This window comes from Cheilinus undulatus, linkage group 7, assembly GCF_018320785.1.
Source record: "Cheilinus undulatus linkage group 7, ASM1832078v1, whole genome shotgun sequence".
Taxonomy (NCBI): domain Eukaryota; kingdom Metazoa; phylum Chordata; class Actinopteri; order Labriformes; family Labridae; genus Cheilinus; species Cheilinus undulatus.
The window spans coordinates 29,111,217-29,132,537 of NC_054871.1; the positions used below are offsets into that span (position 1 = coordinate 29,111,217).

At 38.6% G+C, this 21,321-nt stretch overlaps 1 protein-coding gene across 11 annotated transcripts in view; it reads left to right on the forward strand.

The window, feature by feature from the left end:
* The window catches only part of LOC121512103 (unconventional myosin-IXb), a 121,567-nt gene that overhangs the window by 35,427 nt on the left and 64,819 nt on the right, over positions 1-21,321 (forward strand). For all 11 annotated transcript variants that reach the window (XM_041791130.1, XM_041791129.1, XM_041791131.1 and 8 more), the window contains exons 2-4: positions 2,240-2,457; positions 2,535-2,754; positions 3,090-3,599. In XM_041791130.1, the coding sequence (XP_041647064.1) occupies positions 2,303-2,457; positions 2,535-2,754; positions 3,090-3,599 (885 nt within the window). In that variant the 5' untranslated portion in view covers positions 2,240-2,302. The remainder of the gene's footprint in view (positions 1-2,239; positions 2,458-2,534; positions 2,755-3,089; positions 3,600-21,321) is intronic.

Consider the following 21,321-nt stretch of genomic DNA (forward strand, 5'->3'; position numbering starts at 1 on the left):
CTGAGAACTGGTTCCAATTGGTTCAATCCATCAACACCATTTACATTTTTTTCTTAACAATTCCCTTATCGATGCCTTACTCCCACGTGCCATGAAAAACACGGTCCCACATGTGGAAGTCAGTGAACAAGAACAGGGAGGCTGGGGAAATAAACAAACATTTACCGGGTTATACATATTGCTGCAAGGTGTGTAAAAACACATGAGAAGTAATAATCGAAAACTAGTATTGTAGGATCTTTGAATGTGAAGTAATGTTCTGTGTGCTTTTAAACAGATAAAGATTGGACTTTAGAATAATTTTTATCTGCGTTTTGCTTCAATGGCAAGCTCTGTCCTGCAGATTGTTCACTTTCCTAGGATCTTAGAAAAGGTTACAGAATACTCAAGTGAATAGAATAACCAACAATCACTGAATAATTTCATCTACATTTCACATCAAATAGTAAAGATAAGTTCAAACATTTTAAAAACCTTTAGTGGTTTTGATTGTGCCTGGCGTGGCTCCTGCAGGACGCAGCACCTGTGGATATTAATAAACGTAACCATTTCTCATCACTGATCTACAAAGAGAAAGAAATGTTAGATCGTTTTTAAACTCGTGTTGTCTTTGATCACATTAGAGCCAGCGGTGCACATCTAACAGTTTGACTTTAGAGAAGACCATACCGTGGTGTCAGAGCTGTGCCAGCGCCATGCCAAGCCATGGCGCGTAAGTATCTCTGCACCGGTTTATTTGTGCTTCTCTTTTGTTTTTTGTAAAACTGTCCCAACATCATTAACAGGAGTTCTTTTATCACTTTTAAAGTGTCTACATACACAGGCAGTGGTGCTGCAGGTGGAAAAATACAAATATTCTTGAGGAATAATATTAATGTGCACTCATCATACAACCATCTTCATGATGATAATCAAAGCAATACTGTTTGTATTTTTAATACCCCCCATAATACCACCCATTCCCACTGGACAGCCACAAAAACAGACTAAAGCAGTCAAAAGTTTGGCTTCATTTCTCCAAAACTGACGCAAACAGGGCAATGTGAAACGTCTGTAGAACAGTGATTTTTAATGCAAGGCATGCATCTTTTTGCACAGGAACTGTTCATTTTGTACAGGATTTCAATTTATTTTATATGTCCAGAGATCTAGGATCGAGAGAATAGTTCGACATTTTTTTAAGGTTTTATCTTAAAAAATGAGCAGTAGTATTGTATTATAATTCAAGTTCACAGATTGAAGATCCAAAGAGCAGTTTGTTCGAACTGAGACGTTTCCTACAAAGAGAGAATTTTTTTTCTATATTTTGGCATGTTCTCCTCCCAAACACTTGGGGTTTAACATTTTTAGTGATCCAAAAGAAAGTTCACAGGAAAGAATCAATAAGGGAATTGATAAAGAATTGGAATTGATAAGAAGAACCGATACTGGCATCGGTATCAACAAAATCTTATCAATTCCCATCCCTAATGTTTGGATGAGGTTCCCATGTGGTTTGAGACTTTGTTTGACAAATCAAATACTTTGTTTTAGAAAATGCTTGCCGAGCTAAGGCCTAACAGCAAAAGCCATATCAATTATTTCAGTTCCTTACAAAGAATTTTTCAACCCAGTTTCATGGCTGTGTAAACGCCTGAAAAACTTGCTAAGTCCACGCACTTTCACATAGACTTTTGACATGCAAATATGTGTGATGTCAATGTCTTGGGATGAGCCTGAGCATTTTTAAGCATGATTTGGCCAACAATCTAGGAATTGTAATGTGACCCACAGCTTATCCTTTTTTTTTTTTTTTAAGCCAATCCTAAAGGTGTATTGTGTTCTAAATGTACATATTTGGAAGTAATGTGTAGATGAGGTTCCCATGTGGTTTGAAACTTTGACAAATCAATTACTTTGTTCAAAAATGCTTGCTCAGTGCTGCTATGACGAATTGTTTAAGCTTTTATAAAGTGGCAGTGGTTTGTATTGAAACACACGACTATCTGGGCTCCCCTGTTGTCTTGGTATTGTAGTTGAGTTAAGAGTTTAATAGATTATGATAGCTTATTGTTTCAATCAAAGCCAACCTCAACCCTCTCTGTTTCACTTTGAATGCACACTGACAGTTTTTTCTTGTGATCTTGGAAAGTCTCCTTTTATTGCATTCCAGTACAATGGGGACACTTGTTACAAGGCACAGTTGTCAGTGTTGGTGTGTAAGAGATAACTGTCACTGATCAGTCACTTTCATTTTCAGGTGCTGTGTGGTGAGAGGAAAGCAGTGGGTGCGGCATGCTGAGGCCACTCCCACTGGCTCAGGATGAGTGTCAGAGATGGCGCTGCCACCATGGCAACGACCGCAGGTGGAGGAGGGGGGGGTGGGCCAGCTAGCCCCAACGATCATGATGGTCGCTCATACCTGCTCCAGATCTACCCACGGCTGGCTGCGCACCCCTCCACCTGCTGCAACTTAAGGTGAGTTTGCCTCAGTTATACAATAAAAGTTATCAATTTTGATTTTGGTTAATTATTTTATTTTGTCCACTAATCAGGGTGCAGAAGGATGCAACGGCAGCCTCGGTGATCTCAGACGCTGCCACGGCACTGGGGCTGGACCCCGGCCGCATGTATGTTCTGGCAGAGGTGAAGGAATGTGGCGGGGAGGAGTGGGTGCTAGAAGCCGGAGACCTTCCAGCACAGAGGTTTCTGCTGTGGCCTCGGAAAGCCCAGGAGCAACACCCACAGAGTCTCGGCTTTTACTTCCTACTACAGGTAGAGTCAAAAGTTCACGTTGAAGTCAGACTTAGTAGAATAAAAGCCACTGTGAAAGCTGCTGTTTGTATGTTGCTTTTTTGTTTCCTCTCTGAGAGCGTTTGAAGAGAGACAATATCAAGCCTTGGTAACATGTAATCACAGAGTCTTTTAAAAGAAAGTAGAACAGGCAGGTAAAAAAAACTATATTTTCTCCCTTGGGGCTGCCATCACCAGTAATGTGTTTTGTTTAGGATTAATTTAATTAAAGCAATTACATATGTTTTCATCACTGTTTTATCAGTGAATTGCTGAGGTCATTTAAACATAATCTTTCTCTGTCTTCCTTCATTCAGGAGAGGAACCATGATGGCTCTATACATTATGTTCACCTCCCATCTGTTTCTAAGGAGCAGGAGGTCCAGCGGTTAGCTGCCAGGGGCTTTCTCCCCCCTCCACAGGATGACTTTGCAGACCTCTGCAACCTTCCCGTCCTCAATGAGGACAGCATATTAAACAATTTGCGCACACGCTTTTACAAGAAAAAGATCTACACCTATGCAGGCAGCATCCTCATCGCCATCAACCCCTTCAAGTTCCTTCCAATCTACAACCCTAAGTACGTCAAGATGTACGAGAACCACCAGCTGGGCAAACTGGAGCCTCACATTTTTGCTATTGCAGATGTAGCATACTATGCTATGCTCAGGAAGGGGGTCAACCAGTGTATCGTCATCTCTGGTGAAAGTGGCTCAGGCAAGACCCAGAGCACCAACTTCCTGATCCACTGTCTGACTGCACTCAGCCAAAAGGGCTACGCCAGTGGGGTGGAAAGGACAATACTGGGAGCGGGACCAGTTCTAGAGGTAAGAGTTTAACATGTGTGACAGCTTGATTTGGTTGGGTTTTTTTCTATTTGTGCTCCACCAGTTACTTGTGATATAAACAGATTTCCCTCAAGTCTGATCATAAGGGGAGGGAAGGGGCAGAGTCATGAAGGGGTCCCTCATTAAGCAGCAAAAAGTGCACATTTTAGTTTCTATTCTTGTTTCAACATATAAACTCATTCTCAAAATGGTTTAAGGCTTTTTTTAACATTAACCTTGTGGGTGTACCCCTTAGACTAGGACAGCAATGTCAGTGTTTATAGCCTGGCTAAGACCTGCAGACTTACAGAATAAAATAGAAACTCTAAATTCTCTGCAATCTGAGGAATATTTAAGGAACAATTTGTAGACGAAATTCACTTTTTGCATGAAGCACACATTGTTGCAAGATTGATTTCTTATTCTTTTTACATGCTTATTTTAACCCTCTGAGACCGACATTGTACAACCCAAAAGACAAAGCTTACAAAAACTTCAATAACTCAAACCATAAGTAGAGTCATGTACTTTTTCCCTCTCGCAGTCTGCCATTGTGCTATTCTAATGACACTATCTATGCCTTTGTAGCCCCAATTGAGGCTTTTCTAGCTTGCCTGGCACCTGGGTGACTTTCCGGGATCTTTAAAGATCAAATCCACACCAATAACTCAGATATGGGTAAAAACACAGCTTACAGCTCTGAGGGAAAATGTCAGGGAAAATGTATTTAAAAAATCCCATTAAAGAAATGTGTTTACCAATTTTTAACTTCAAAATTAAGTGAAGACTTAGACTTTAAATCCTCATATTTTTATATTTTTAACCTACATTTTTTTTAAGTTGATACATTGTTAAAATAAATCTAAAACATACAGTAAAAGCAAATCAAAACTTACTAGTCAAATTTTGTTAAACAAACAATAGGAAAAAAGTAGCTGTAAATAAGTGAGTAGTCAGCTGTTGGGCTGGCAGTTGGTGTTTATGCCAAGCCCTGCGATGAGAGGTAAACAGTCATTAAACTGCAGTTTAGATGGAGAAATCCCACACTTCACCCTTCTAGGGGCATCTCCTTCCAGTTGATATAATGTGATGTGTAGATATATGATTGCCTGGCAGTATTATCACTGAATTACTATATTATGGTGTAATCAGCATCATGGGTCAGGTATCATGTCTTATCGTTATGTAACATCTATTGTACCGTTATTTATCTGGTTGTATCATATCCATCATATCTTATTTCTTGGTCACCCTGCTATTTCAACCCTTCTCTTGTCTGAAGAGGAAGAGGAACTTCAGCAATATGGAAGATGCCTTTCAAATTAATCTGATACAGTACTTCACACATTTATTTTCTGAGCTGCCTTCTGTTAGGTCTGATATGAAACGCTCTCTTGATTAAGTCACATCTAACATTGACAGTGCTTCCTGATATGTGACTCATCATGTTTCCTAGGCTCACAATAGCACACACTCAAAGCCCAAGGATGTAGAATAGACTTAGTAAAGTATCAGATCACAATAGCACAGAGAAAATGTATTTTCAGGCTGGGACTTTTGTGTGTGGGTTGAGTTAAGAGAGCGTATGGCTGTCTGTGTGGACTGTCAGTGACTTAAAGACTGTACTCTACCCAGAAAGAAGAAATGAAAAGGAGAATGGGAAGTTGCTGCATAATTCCTTCATACACCCCTTTGCCTTTGAAGATGATATTAAATCCAGGGCTGTCAGTGTTTATGTCAGTTTCCTTCTGATGTTTTAGGTTTGTTTTAAATGACAGTGCTTTCTGCACATAACTGATTGTATAACATTTTGACCATAAGATTAAGACAGTGCCACTTTAATTCACTGGTATTTTTTGTTGTTGTTTTGGTCAGGTGACTGTGACCTTCTTCCTGCTTTCTGCTCTCTGAGAAAATATATTCTTGTCGTGACCTGTTCTCTGCAACCACTGACAACACAAAATGAACTGAAACTACAGGCGAACTGACACAGAAAAGCTTTATTTGGGTTATAGATTATGACAGCAAGGGGGGATTATCTATCAATAAACCATGAAAACAGTAAAAAGATTTTTCCATGATCTGATGACTTTAGTGTTGACTATTTGTATGGGTTGAGCTGGTTTATTGCAATGGTCTCTGGCCTCAGACTCTGGAAAAACAGATGGACTACCAGTCTATTAACTGAGTCCTATACACTGCGTTCCAAATTATTATGCAAATTAGATTTAAGTGTCATAAACATTCAAATTTTTGTTTTTCAATTAAACTCATGGATGGTGTTGTGTCTCAGGGCTCTTTGGATCACTGAAATCAATCTCAGACAGCTGTGATAATTATTTTGCCAGGTGAGCCCAATTAAAAGAAAACTACTTAAGACGGATGTTCTACATTTTTAAGCAGGCCACAGGTTTCAAGCAATATAGGAAAGACAAAGGATCTCAGTGCTGTAGGAAAGTTGTCAAATAGTGTAATGCCTTGGACAAGGAATGAAAACATTAGATATTTCATGAAAAATTAAGCGTGATCATCGTACTGTGAAGAAATTTGTGGCTGATTCAGAGCACAAACAGGTTCATGCAGATAAAGGCATAATGAGGAAGGTTTCTGCCAGACAAATTCACCGTATTAAGAGAGCAGCTGCCAAAATGCTATTACAAAGCAGCAAAACAGGTATTTGAAGCTGCTGGTGCTTCTGGAGCCCCACGAACCTCAAGGTGTAGGATCCTCCAGAGGCTTGCAGTCGTGTATAAACCTACTATTCGGCCACCCTATCCAGTGCTCATAAGCAGAAACGGTTGCAGTGGGCCCAGAAATACATGAAGACTCATTTTCAAACAGTCTTGTTTACTGATGAGTGCTGTGCAACCCTGGATGGTCCAGATGGAGGAGTAGTGGATGGTTGGTGGATGGCCACCATGTCCCAACAAGGCTGTGACGTCAGCAAGGAGGTAGCAGAATCATGAAGAGAGAGCTGGTAGGCCCCTTTAGGGTCCCTGAAGGTGTGAAAATGACCTTGGCAAAGTATATAGGGTTTCTGACTGACCACTTTTTCCATGGTACAAAAAGAAGAACAGGGTCTTCCATAGCAAAATTATCTTCATGCATGACAATGCACCATCTCATGCTGCAAAGAATACCTCTGTGTCATTGGCTGCTATGGGCATAAAAGGAGAGAAACTCATGGTGTGGCCCTCATCCTTCCCTGACCTAAACCCTATTGGGAACCTTTGGAGCATCCACAAGCTAAAGATCTATGAGAGTGGGAGGCATTTCACATCAAAACAGCAGCTCTGGGAGGATATTCTGACAAGTTGCAAAGAAATTCAAGCAGAAATTCTCCAAAAAGTCACAAGTTTAATGGATGCAAGAATTGTGAAGGTGATATCAAAGAAGGGCTCGTATGTTAACATGTAACTTGGCCTGTTAAGATGTTTTTGATTGAAATAGCTTTTGATCTCAGTAAATATGGCCACCTTATGCTGCAAATTCAACAAATGACCATTTTCAGTTCTTTACAACCTACAAAATGTTTTAAAACTTTAATGTGGAACAGTGCATTTTGAGGTTTTTATTTATTTTTTTATTTTAAGATTTATTTTTGGGCTTTTTCATGCCTTTATTTGACAGAGGAAGGACAGTGGATAGATTTGGAAACAGGGAAGAGAGTGGGGAGAGACATGCGGTAAAGGGCCACAGGCCAGATTCGAACCTGGGCTGCCCACGTACATGGGAACACCTTAATCGACTCGACCATCTGCGCTCCCCAGAGGTTTTTTACCTTTTTTTTAAAAAGTAATTGTTATCATTATGAAGTTTGTTCAAAAACATTTGAGCTATGCTACAACGGCTGATGACTTGAAAAATATTTATTTCGACTGTTATTTGCATTAATATTTAGGAAAATAAGAGAAAAGTATCATTTGCATAATAATTTGGAACACGTGTAGATGTAGAGCATCTCCTTTTCTAACTTGAAATAGATACAAAAATTACACACTTTTTCCCAGTTATACATTAGCATTCAAAAGTATGCAGACAAAAACATATTTACCTAATTTTTCTCTGCCTCTTAAGCAGTACTGATTTTTTTTTAATCTCATGTACTTTTTAAAGCAGTATGGAGTTTCAACAGGAGGTTAAGGCTTCTGTCTGTAAGGCTGCTTGTCATACTTTTATGCCACAGATGTTTAAATAGACAAGTGATAATCCAAGTTTTACATTTTACAAGCTCTGTGTTTTGGTAGGAAAAGTGCTACATACAAATACTGGCTGACTAGTATACACATTTTTGCTTCTACATTGTTGAACAGAAAGATATTGCTTTGTGAAAGGTTGGTTATCACAGTGCATTATTTTTACTTGAGTTTAATCCCCCGAGCTACGTGGCAGAGTAGTGTTGACTTCTTGTCGTGTACTTTTCATCCCTGTAATGAGAAACGGGATCTGCTCCACTTTCACATGTGGAAGAGTTTACCTCTGGTCAGACCTGATTACTGTGAAAGATTATCATGAGATTTTTCTTTTTATTGTATCCACATCATTTTCACTCTCATGTCATATAATACTATTATATTACTGTTAAAGTGTAATATATGATAAAATGCAATATAGATAACCGGGTTGATTTTGGCGTGATCTACCCTTTCCAAAAAGTGAGCAAAGTCCTGATGTTTTGCTATTTCTTCATAATCTGATTTCCAATTATAAATACTTAACATGTTCAATATATATGAACATATATCTTGTTGTGGGGGTAAGTTCTAACTGTAACATGTACTGCCTATGCTTACACCAACTTAACATCATTTAAAAAATGTTTGGTGTTTGCTGGGTTTAATGCTGTATACATGTGTGGAATGTGTACATTATGGTTTTACCCCTTGGGACCCAAGCTATTTTTTAGCCATTTTGTTCACTTGCTGTCTTAAAAAGCTTGTAAAACATCAACACTGTGGTGCATAGTCAAGCTTTTTAACATCCTGTTATATAGGAAAACCTGGGCTTTAAAAAAATGTTTGCCACAGTAATGTCACTTGAATTTTAAAAAGTTATGGAACCATGACGACCAAAGATTTTTTGTGTGTGACACATAGTAAACATTACTGAGGGTTTTTTTTTCTCTTTGCACAAACTGGTTCTCCTATCTCTTGGGGACCAAAAAGTCAAAAATAATAATTCTGTGACAAAGTCTTAAAAATATTGACATATTTACAAAAAAGTCCCTGCACTTCTTTGCATTGGCTCTACTTATTCAAAGTAGGGCTGAACGATTCCTCAAATTATTCAGTCGACTCGATTCAAAAAAATCCTCAAGGCAAATTATCTGCCTTGAGGCAGCCTGCACCACGTGCTCATACGAGACAGCGGTCAGTTTATGTCTGCAGACTTTAGGGGATTTTATAAACTTCACTGATAGACCTGACAGTTTTACAGAAGAGAGCCATCCTTAATGCCAAGCCTCATTCAGGTGCTTTCTCCTTCTGTCTCTCTCTCTCTTCCATGTGCGCACGTCACACATTTGATTATGACTGATTTAAAATTCAGCCCCGGCACATCTTTGTTTCAGTGAATTTTTTCAAAACCCCGAAGCATTTCATAAGACTACATTTTGATGATTAGATGCTAGTCAAATAGAAACGTTACTGCTACTAACAGTGACTGAGACAGAGAGCACAAATAGGTCAGAGTTTATCACCATACAGTCAGGATTCAACAGATCACAGATGCAGCTTTATACCTTAAAACCTGTTCCCAGGTCCAGATATGGTGTTAAAAAGTCAAAGTGGAACAAACAAAAATGTGGTTGCAAAAATTAAAAGTGAACACCCTTTGAGAAATAGTTAAAATTTCTGGAATGTAAAAGTCCAGCTTTCAGATATCATCATACCATTGTGAGGATAATGGAGATTTATTTCTTGTTAAAATGGGGAATATTACACTAATGAAGTAGAGGATGTTGAAATGGTTAAGTGTCTCTTTACCTTAATGACAAAGTGAAAAATAAAACTAAACTACAATATAAGAAATAAAGAATTAGCAGCCAGAATTTCCTGGAAAATGATCCCTACGCCTCACTTATGGCATAATCTAATGGAATTATTTAACTTCCTTTCCTTTCAACTTTAATAAATGTAAATTGCCATCAGAACTATCTTAGATATTTTGTTTGGACAACCTTTTGATACCTATTTTTAACATACAAGCAGTCCATTTAAGGGACCCGCCATATTTTCTCATTTGTCTACTACAATTTCTCTTAAACAAAAAAAACAAAAGGGATTCATTAAAAAAAATGCAAATTTGTTATTAGAGTACTTGATCAATCAACAGAAGAATCAATAGAGTACTCGATTACAAAAGGATTCGATTACTGCAGCCCTAATTCAAAGCAGCTTCAGTCTGCAGGACACATCACAGGGTCTCTGTCTCTCTGTCTCTCCATTATGAGTTATTGAGACTGTCTCCTGCGTGATGACATGCACAGTTTGACAAAGCATGATGTGATGGAACAGCCTGATATTGGTTGTCACAGCACATATGACAATATGGGTAATGCTAGCTGCAGAGACGATCTAAAATGACTCAAGATTGGATTTTAAAAAAGACGTCCAACATCAAAATTACTGGTGTTGATTTAATCTTTAATTGCCTTCAGGAAGTCACCTAAGGTCCAGCCTTGCTAGAGAAGTGCCTTTAAGGGCTATGAAGGCATGGGTAGTGTCAATAGAACTGCAAAACAGAGGGCTTACAGAGGGAAACAAAAGAAGGCTACCTTCTTTCTAAAGTTATGTAACATTAAATAACCTATATCTCTTATTGTCATATATGACAACATCTGTCTCAGATTGAAAGGTGTGCCCAAAGTATGGGCTGTGGGTAAACTAGGGCCCTTACTCTATATTCATGAGTCTACAGCAAAGTTAAAAAATAAAATGAAACGTGACCCACATTACGCAGAAGGCTGGTGCTTGTCTATACTGCACTACTTCGTTAGAACACCAGGAGGTGCTGCTGTGCTAACTCTGTAAACAAACATTTTTACACTAACAGTTTGTTGGTATGCTTTTTTTAGGACTAAATTCAATAAACAATCTGAACAGTGAACACGCTTACAACCAATATAATAGTATTGCTGCAAGCAGTGTTGCTCTCATCCAGAGCAGGGGTGGAGCCAGTGGTTATCAGGTTTAAACAGGGCCTCCCTAAAATCTGATTGGTCATCTCATATTCCTTAACAATAATTAGCTATTTGCCTTGTCAGCTCTTAATAGAAACCTGAAGTATAGGCTGTTTTTTATTCATTTACCTAGCTTATACTGTATTAACCTATATTGGATTGTTTTAGTAGCTTTAATACACTTATGTTGACATATATCAAGGCAGCCCTGTCTTTATTTTTTCTGTATGCGGCCGTCTGTGAAAAACCTACACACCCCTTCCCTTGACCCTCAAGTGTTTGAAAGCCATTTCTGTCAGCATTATAGTATTTACATATATTTGTGGGTTTAAATTTTCTGAAGACCAAAAAGAAGAAGAAGACATAAGAAGTGAAACAAAGTTCTGTTGAACTTCAGAGTAAATTCTACAGAATACCATTTAAGCAAAAGCAGAAATCTCAAGTTAAGTTTTCAAACTAATAACACTTCACAGTATGAGGAACAGCAACTGCCATTTTATAGTCTGTAGTCTATTGCTCTATTGTCATCTTTCGCATTTCACAGTAATGGAGCTAAAAATAGACCTTTCACCAGAGAAGTTGGATTTGGAATGTTCTTTTTTTCTTTTCTAACCACAAATGTGTCTAAAAGTGAAAACCCAACAATCTGTAAAACAAAGGCCACTAGATACGCTTCAGTGTGAAGTATGATAAATTTATACAAATAGGATTGCTCCATAGCGTTTGCTCTGAGCTTTAATGGCATGGAAACTGAGGGGGGAAGCAACAGTTACATTCAGCTACAGTGTATCCATCCGTCCTTTTTCAGCCCTCTGACTCAGTGCTTCAGCCTTCACAGACGGAGCTGATGCTGCATCGAGATGCATGTGAATGTGTGCTGCGCTAGTCCCTTGATGTGCGTCAGTCTGTCACAGTCTTTGGTTCTGGACGGCTGATTGAGAGACAGGGGTGCAGCAGGGTGGAGAGATTTTTCCCTCCATCAGCAGATTCTGGTCCCTTTGGCAGACATGCTACCACTCTCTTCACTCCCAGAATGCAGTTTGTGTGTGCATATGTTAACCCCATCCAGAATTGTGGTTTACAGGGGTAGACAGAGAGAGACGGTTTCAGCCTGTGCTGGCCTGGTCACAGGAGGTTGTGATCCATCTGTTGCCAGTCTGCCAATCACCCTGACTGGTGAACAGCTGTACAGTTTCCTCTGGCTGCATTATTGCATCTAAATCTGCATTTTACCCACAAAACTTCCAGCAAATGCAGCAACAGCTGCTTAAATGATTTCCCTGCTATGCAGCCCTCAAAGTTGGTTTGTGTAAAAAGGTTCTGTTTTGACAACCAACAAGCTTTTGCAGCGTGCTCCTAAGATGGCTGACATGAGACAGAAATTACTCTAAAGAGGAAGCAATAACTCAACAAAATTATGTCCCTGCTGTTTCTTTCTGCTCAAATAATCTGCATCTCGTGGCCTCATCCCTGCAGTTAAGATCTTATAAACAGAGTGAATGATTCTATTTTTAGACACATGGACTGAAATGGAGGAATTTTTTCTCTGACAAAGACATTTTATTGGTTGTTTTTTTTTCCTCACTCAAAGCTGATCAGGTTACAGTGGTGGAAAATGCATGCTTATATGTGTGTGAGTATGTGTCCCGAAGCTATAGGGGAGATCTTCAGGCCTGGGTCATGCATTTCAAGGAGATGAGATCATCGTTCATGGTGCTGGACTCTGTATGAGTGCTGTGTTGCAGGCAGAATGAAAGGCCCAAACCAAAAGAGCTGTCCTACTTTAGCTCATTCTAACTGCCCCAGAAGTTTTCTTTCCCTTAAATCTACACCTCATTCGTTCTGACATAATGCAGGTACAGAAGAGATTGTGCCTAATGCATTTAGCAGTTGAACCAAAAAGGCCTCGACTTAAAAAGCAGCTCACCCTCTGGTTTAAACTGGTCAGACTGGTCGTCCTCTGTTATGTGGTTCTTTTGGTGTTTTTGTCAACTTTTTTTTTCTGCCAGGCTGTAAAGTCCTTTTCTTTTTAATTCCAATAGGGCCCTCCGTCACTGTAAAAATACGACTAAAACATAAAGGCAACAAATCTGAATTACTTGTTTATTAATTGCAAGTAGGTTTCAATGATTTGAACTGTTTCCTTAATGTGTTTTTAAGGGATGCTCATAGTGACTAATTTCCTCTCTCTAATGCACTCAATGTCATCATGAGATGGGTGGTACTTTCAGGTTGAGCGGGATGACAACGTTTTTAGATGTACAACATCAGATTGGTTTGCAGAGTGTAGCTTATGTTAGCAGTGCTAGTACCGACAGCCCTCCGTTCTTCTTGCAGGTTTTCAGACCTGTGCTGAATGCAGTGTGCTTTACTCTGGTCTGCCACATTGTACTGCTCCTATTAGGCCTTGTCCACACGAAGACGAAACATTATATTTCTGTTTCGTTTTGAAAAAGTTTTCCATAAATATGGTATGGTTTATGTCCGCATAAGCACATAACCACTGAAAACGACTGGAAACACTGTAGTATATATGCCAACCTGTACGGGGCGCTGTATTGCTGCCATGGAAATGCACCAAAAGAGAGAAGAAGATCACAGAAAACTGACACAAACTTTCTCCTGGTTGCCCTCCTTGTTCTCTGCGTTGGATTTAAGAATATCTGGTGTGCTGTTCTTGGTGGTGGTAAAGGAGCATCAGATTTTGCTGTAAAAGCCATAATAAGCTTAATAGCTACTGCAGCACAAACACATGCCTGTAATCCACCGTTGTTGTTTTGGTTCAACATGGGCATGTGGGGTAAGTGGGCTACGCTATGTGTGATGTAATCGTTTCAAGAAAGATTCGGTTGGCTGTCCACACAGAGACGAAATGGTAAGCGTTTACAGATTTGTTCACTCTGGGACCCGGTTTCCAAATGTAGCATTTACGGCCTCCAAAAACACTGTTTCCATGTGGATGAAATGTCGATACAACAAAATACTTGTGCACATTCTCCTGAAGTCATCTCTGTGTAGAAGGGCCTTACATGCCATCCATTCACTGTGCTGGTTTACTCTAGGGTAGCAGGTAGAGATGCACCACATTGTTCCAGACCAATTACAAGTGCTTACATTTGAGAACTTACAGATAGGGATGGGGATCAAGGTTATGTATTTTTCGAAAAACACGGAAATCATAAACGTTTTAGCTTATCGATACTGCTGTTAGGTCTCACAGGCCTCTGTGGTGTAAATTTGTTTGATGATATTGCCTGTGTAAAACCATACTTTTTCCTGGGGTTCTTCTGTAGTTTTGGGCCACCTCCTGTTTTGTCATTTCTCCTGAGAAACTCATGCAATTTTCATGGATCTATAAATGCGATAATTCATTAACACAAACTCATTAATTTTATATGTTTCTCTGAAAACACCAAAGTTGTATGATCGTGCAGAAATTGCATAACATACGCACAGTCCACATTGACAAAAAAATTTCAACCCCTCTGTCCCTGGAACCTGGCATCTCACGACCTAAGGGGTGAGCTAAACCCTGCACAAACAGACAGACGAGATAAGAGCCGCATGAGCCGAAAATGGCAGGACAGGGCTGTGCTCTGCTGTTGTTTCTCCTCTGCTCCTCTGTCTGTATTCCTTCCCTGCATGAGGATAATACTTTTTATAAAATATTCAAGACCGTAGCGTCTTTGTTACAACATGTTAGTGTGTGATTAAAAACAGTGACATACTGAAGAAATTTACGGTCACATTTTGTTCTGCCAGGATTTGCAAAGTGTTACAGATGATCAGACCAGGAATTTTAAAAACCATTTTCTGCTCATATGAACAGTTTTACAAAGAAAGAGGGTCAACATATCTTTTTAAAGTAAATTCCCCCATTATGTTAAAATCTGGATAATCAAAAGTACAGCTGAAATTTGCTGTACTTTTTGCAGATGCATTATAGGACTTGGAATGACCCTAGTGTGAAAATCATGTTGGAGGGGAAAACCTGACATGTAGGCATTTAAATGAAATAGGCCTAATCTCTTAAGTGCATAAAAAAGAAACACATAGAATAAAAAGTGAAATCTCAAAATGTGCTGAGGGAAGACCCCTTCATTCAAAATGATACCAGTACAGTGTCTGAGAACAAGTACGAGTACTTAGCTCTGGTATAGGCACCAATACTAGATATTGGTCAGTATCTGTGCATCTCCCAATAGCTTGAGCTACAGCCAAGGCTAGTGATGAGGGATTATGTTGCAGCTTAGACACAATATTTAACACATTCTGCGCCTGCTTTCTTAGAATGATTATTAATGGGTACTAGAGAAGATGAGTTTGTTAAATCATTTAATCATGCAAATTCCAGGTTTTTATATGTAAAGTTTGAAGAGGATTTGAATTATTCCCATATGGAACTCTATTTATTCTCCTAAAATGAATTTGTTAAGGTTATAACTCTTTAATTGCTTTGGGAAACTTAAGAAAACTTAAGACTTAAAAACAGAGATTTGGATACCGGTTTGGCTCAGTGGGTAGCGCAGGTGCCCAGCATGTTTCCTGTCTCGCTTCAGCTTCTATCCAAATAAAGGCAAACAATACACACAAAAAAAATAATCTTGAAACCAAAATACAAATGCAAGGATTTTAAAAACTGAACCGACTGTTTAAAATAAAAATGTAGCAGTTACCAGTATCGATCTCGATGGTCTTTTTGATTACTTCTTGTGGTGTTGCACTCCAACAAAGCCACCATTTTCTCTTGTTTCACAATGAAAATAAATCAGTTTGTCCTAGAAGTCAGATTTCCTAATAGATCTGTTTTCTGAAGCAGACGTTTGGTGTGCTAAAAGACAGCTCTAAATTCATACAAGAGATAGGCTACACATCTGCTACTGACAACCTTTCATGGCCACATTATTAGCAGGCGACCAATTTTTGTCAAAAGGCCTGTTATTGGCAGATACTGGTGTTAAAGCAATGTTTCTGTGCATCACTTCTTACTAATTTAAGAAAAAATTCCAAATGACTTTCTCCCAGTGTGTTAGATAAGGTTGTTTTGATTGGGAATTTCAGGGTAACCCCTGATTCAATATGATACAGGATATGATGAAAAGACAATTCCTGACACAATATGTGATACACTATATGATACCATGCAGGGAGCAATATATAGGATATACCAAACAGAACAGGATATATAGCACTGCAAAACAATTGAGGGGCTAGCAGTAAGATCACGTATCTGTGCAGATGTTAGAGTCCTCCAAGAGAGCAGCCCAGGTTCAAGGTAAAATCAAAAGCCTAAAAAAACATTAAAAAAATTTTAATCTTTCTGCTTTTTCAGAACAGTCATATAATGATGCAGAATCCTATCTGTTTAACTGAAGAAAAAATGCACCTCGAGTGTTAAAGTGTGGGATGATGTATCTATTTAGTGTAATTTGGTGCCAGTCCCACCTCTTATCTTTGTTCATTCTTTAACTTCCTTACACTGCCATCCATGTCGTTAATTTCCTTTTTGTTTCTTTCTTGTGTTTTTTTTTTCTTTTTTTTTCTTTTTTTTTTTGGATACACATTTTTGACACCAGCAATAGGATACATGCATTGCTCTTGTCAGTATATTGCTGTATTAATATTTTGTCCTGTTCCTTCTGACATCACCAGAGGTTTTTCTTCATACACATTTAATTTAAGTACTGATCTTTTTTATTTTCCCATCCAATTATTTATTGTTTTTTATGTGTTTGAACTAGTCGCTCTGCTTAATTATAGGCTTTGAACACAAGTCTAACCTCATAGTCCTCTGAGTCCCCAGCCTCCTCCATGCCACACTTCGTCTGAAAACTTCAGACGGGAAGTTCCTATCATCCGGAAACTTTTTTTTTAACAGGAAGCAGCTACGACACGGGAAGTAAAGGCAGTGGTTCCCTCTTCTGTTAACTCAGGGCTTTAAGGGGCGTGGATCGAGCGGAGGACTGTATTGTTGTTTCAGGAAGTGCAGAGGAGTAGCAGGCCATTCTCTCTGCTGAGCCATTGTTTATCTCTTAGTTATGGGTTGCACCTCTCTATTCGTCGGCTATATTTGGTCAAGCTGGGTGGCATTGTTTTGTGTCTGGGAAAAGCTGGCATTATGGAGTTTACGTTTCTGCGTCATGCACACGTGTCTTGTATTCCATGCACACATGCACACAAACACACACACACAGTATACAAAGGCTGTACTGTAATCAAACCATTCAGAGTCATATTGAAGAGTAGCACATGCTGTTCCCTACTGGCCAAACACAGCTTACATGTAGCAGTGTGCTGCTGGCCACTTCAGGGCCTATTCATGGTCTTCTGACCTCACCACAAGCAAAGTTTGATGTGGTACCCATCCAGACATGGGTGGAGCTGCTTCAAATTACTCCAGTCTGGTAAAACAGCAGGCCACAAAGCAACTTTAATCAAACTATTTAAACCTCTTACCTCTGACATCTTCATTACTCGTGTCTCTGTTGTCCACTCATATATGATGTAGAATAAATAACATGGATAATTCAGGATAAATTGAGATGTCTCACTATAACCTTTGAAGACTATCCTTATAAGCTTTCACATGAGGATGGTAAACTAGATTTTAAAAAGTAGGAGATGGCATTTTACACTGAATACGCCGGTAATGGTTTCATTAAAGGTATTATCCAAAAAACATTTCCTTTAGGCAAAACCAACATTTAATCAGCGTGGATGGTAGATACAAGCAGATGCATGTGCGGTGAAGAGCAAAGCAGACAATAAAGAAGGGCTTTGCTTGTAAAGCTCTGCTGAATAGCTGGGAACAGTACATGGGAAAACAGAATTTAAATCTTTTGTTTGTTTGCCCCAAGTAAAGATTATATCATCATAGTGAGACAGCAATCTTAAATTACAAAAATACTTGGTAAATCTTCAATTGCTGAACAAGTGAGTCAGGAAGTAGCCTAAGAAATGCTGAGGAAAAACTTTTGACATTTATTTCTCTTAATGAACTGTAAGATATATGGAGAACTTTACATCCTAATACAGTAGACTACACTTACTTCTCACACCCTCAAAACTGTTACAGTAGAATAGATTTTATATTTATATCAAAGTCTGCCTTAGAGAGGGTAATATTGAGCAAAATCCAGGAAAAGATAATCTCAGATCATGCACTGTTGTCCTGAAACAAAATATAATGTCTCATAGGTTATGGAGAATGAATTGAGCATATCTATTGGATTCTGAATTTCTGAAATATATATAAAAAGACATATTGATATATTTATCCAAACCAATGCAGAAGAGGTGGCTTCTCAGGACAGACCTGCAACAGATGTCATTTGGGATACATTCAAGGCATACATACAAGGAGTAATGTTTAACCTGACACGCCAGATGGATTTGTTTCACACATCCATCTGGGAAAGCTTCAATAGGAAACGTTTGAGAAAAGGCGGAGGATGTGAAAAAAACTCGGAGTGTGATTGAATAAGCATTCTGTCTGTCACATCTCTACGGGCCAATAAGAGCAACAAAACACGTGACGTAGCTGCTATCAAGCTCCACGTGTGCAGCTAGTGAGGAATAACGCGAAACATGGCAACTATGGACATGTAAGTACTCGACTTTTGTCGTTTTTGAAAAGAAAACAACTCACTGCTGTTCTTTGTTCTTCTTTTCATGAAGACATGTCATCAAGTTCTGATAAAACTGGCGCTTTAGCAGCATCCACGCTAATCTCTTCTTCCATAACTGCACCGGCTCCTGCTGCTGTTTGTTTACTGCCCCTCGTCGCTGATTGGTCCTGTCACTGTCTAACGGGGCCCAAACGGTTAAGACGGGAGCTTTGGAAAATGGATTCGCCAGTGAAAAACAAGGAAACGGGCATATCCATCTGCTTTGCAAGGTTAAGTGATGTTAGAATTTGAAAGAAAACTGCTGCATTACCCCGAAGAAGAGGGAGGCCTTAACCTTCCTAACCTAGAATATTATCATAGTGCCGCTCAGATGATTTATAGTGACCACATATTGAACAGTGAAACTGTGGATCCATGGATAGATATAGAAAACCAACAGTTACTGCCCAGTAATTTATTCTTTGCCATTTTTCCAAGCATTAAACAAAATCAGTAAATTTCCTAATTAACAGCACAGTAAATGCTTGGAAAAAAAATATCAGGCTAAGAAATAGGAATTCTGGAACATATACAAATCTGGAATAACCCATTGATAATGATTCAGAATTCCCACCTTTATTAGGAGACGTGGATTAACTGTGGAATACAGAACATATCAGACATTGTCAACCAGCATTCTGTTACTTCCTCTCAAGAACTAAAGGTTAGATATAAATTAAAAGAGAGTGATATTTTTAAGTATTTACAGTTGACAAATTGGATAACAACAAACTTCAATCCTGAAAATATAGTACAGAAAGAGGAGAAACTTTAATTCAAAAGGACAAAAAGAGACGACTAATAGGTGTTATATATGATATTCTTATCAAGACAGAAAGCAATAAAAAATATTACAAAATATTTATACTAAGTGGAACTAAGATCTCATTTGTAGATGCAAAAAACAAAATGGAAGGACTGTTTAAAACTTGCCTACAGTATTACTACCAATGAAAACCTACGTCTGATTCAGTACAGGTTAATGACAGGAATATATTATAGTAGAGACAAAATTCACAAATTTGACTCCAGCTCCTCTGGTAAATGTTTAAATTGCAACACTCCCTCATACATGCCTTTTGGTATCATGTCAAAATAAGGGAAATTTGGGATGATATCAAAAAATGGATCTCAGACACCTGTAATTATTAGGTGCAATTCACCCCAGGGATTTGTCTCTTTCAAAAATGTGAAATAAAATGTCCAATGGGATGGGAAAAATTATTTTCATCATTAGTTTTTTAAAAGCCTGTGTTGCAACACTGGAAAAACAAAGAAGCACCTACACTACAAAAATGGAAAACATTAATGAAATATCGAAAGGACATTGTCGGAAGATAGCAACAAAGAAAAACAATTTAGTACTATATGGAGCACAATTTACAAAGCTCTGTAGACTAACTTGAGCTGCAAAACCACCCAACTTTTATGAACTCTTAAGGAACCCCTAAGTGTCCAATGTCTGCATGTGTTTGGATTACTTGTGTTTATGTGGGTAAATGATATAAAGATATCTGGGAGATGGATTGGATTTAATTGTATGATAACTTTGGATGAATTATATAAATAGGGTCTGTGAAAATGAAATCTTTTTTCTTTTTTTCTATTCTTTTTTTTATGGAACAATGACTCTTACTTATTGAATGACCTTTAATTGCTATAGCCTATGTATCCTAATATTTTGACCCTGACTCACAATAAAATAAAATTCTATAGAAAAAAGAAATACTGAGGAAAGGAAAGGAAAGGGTTTGACTCTTATAATAATTAGGAATCCATTTTTAATTAGAATTAAGGGCAGAACTTTCCAGCAAAGATAACCATCAAAATTAAAGATGCAAAAACTGAAAATCAGGGATACCGATGTTTCAAATAATAGTGTAGCTGAATGCTGATTACTTTAGAGCTGATTGGAAGGTCTCATACAAACTGCATGTCCCTGGTTTTTCAGAATTATTGTAACACTACTGCACTGCCAACAATCTCGTTCATATTTGGGCATAAAAACTAGTCAGTTTGTCCAATCGTGGCTCCCTCTGTCCAATATAAAAACCTCCTCTCTGAATAAGCAGTTACGTGTAATAGCTTACTTCCATTTTGCTGATGTGACAGCTTACATCAGCTGATGACATCAGGGCAAATCAATTTTTTTCCAGATGAACTGATGTTTTTCAACAAGGCCAACACCAATCTATTATTGATTTTCAACTGATGTTTTGATGCATTTCCAATCTAAACGATGCACACTGCTGATACAGCTATCTGCTTAAATTCCACTATGTTAGACACACTTTCAATACCTATTCCTTCAGCTAAAAGTTGCCTGCGACCTGTAAACAAATGCAGCCGATACACCTGTATAAAATAAGTAAAAGTATAGTGTTTGAATAAAAAAATTTTGACAAACTATAGATTTTAAACTTCAACATCTCAGCTTAGTTGTAATGTTTGTAAATCAGAAAGTCTTAATTCACTGAGCAATCAAATTTTTAATCTGCAGACGAGCCCAGCAGACAAACACATCAGGTACAAAATAACTTCTGCGATAAAGTGAATGATCAGGTGTGCTGTTACCCTGAGGGTTGCAGACTGATATCTAGTGGTCTCCCGTCAGTATAATAAATGTAGCTCGGACCAGCTGCTCCGCTTTCACTGCCTTTTCGCTGCAGAACAGTTCACGGATTCTTGTGATTATAGTTCTGCTTGTTGGAGTTCTGTGGTAGGGGTCATCTAAGGCGATCTTGAAGCCCCTTGTTGTCAACGATGTTGATGGTCTGCAGTCTTGGCGAGCCTTTAGTGATCGCATTAGTTAGTTTAGACATCGTCGTTTTGTGGACAAATCCAGGTCTGCTGGACTCCGCCAGTGTAGCTTGAC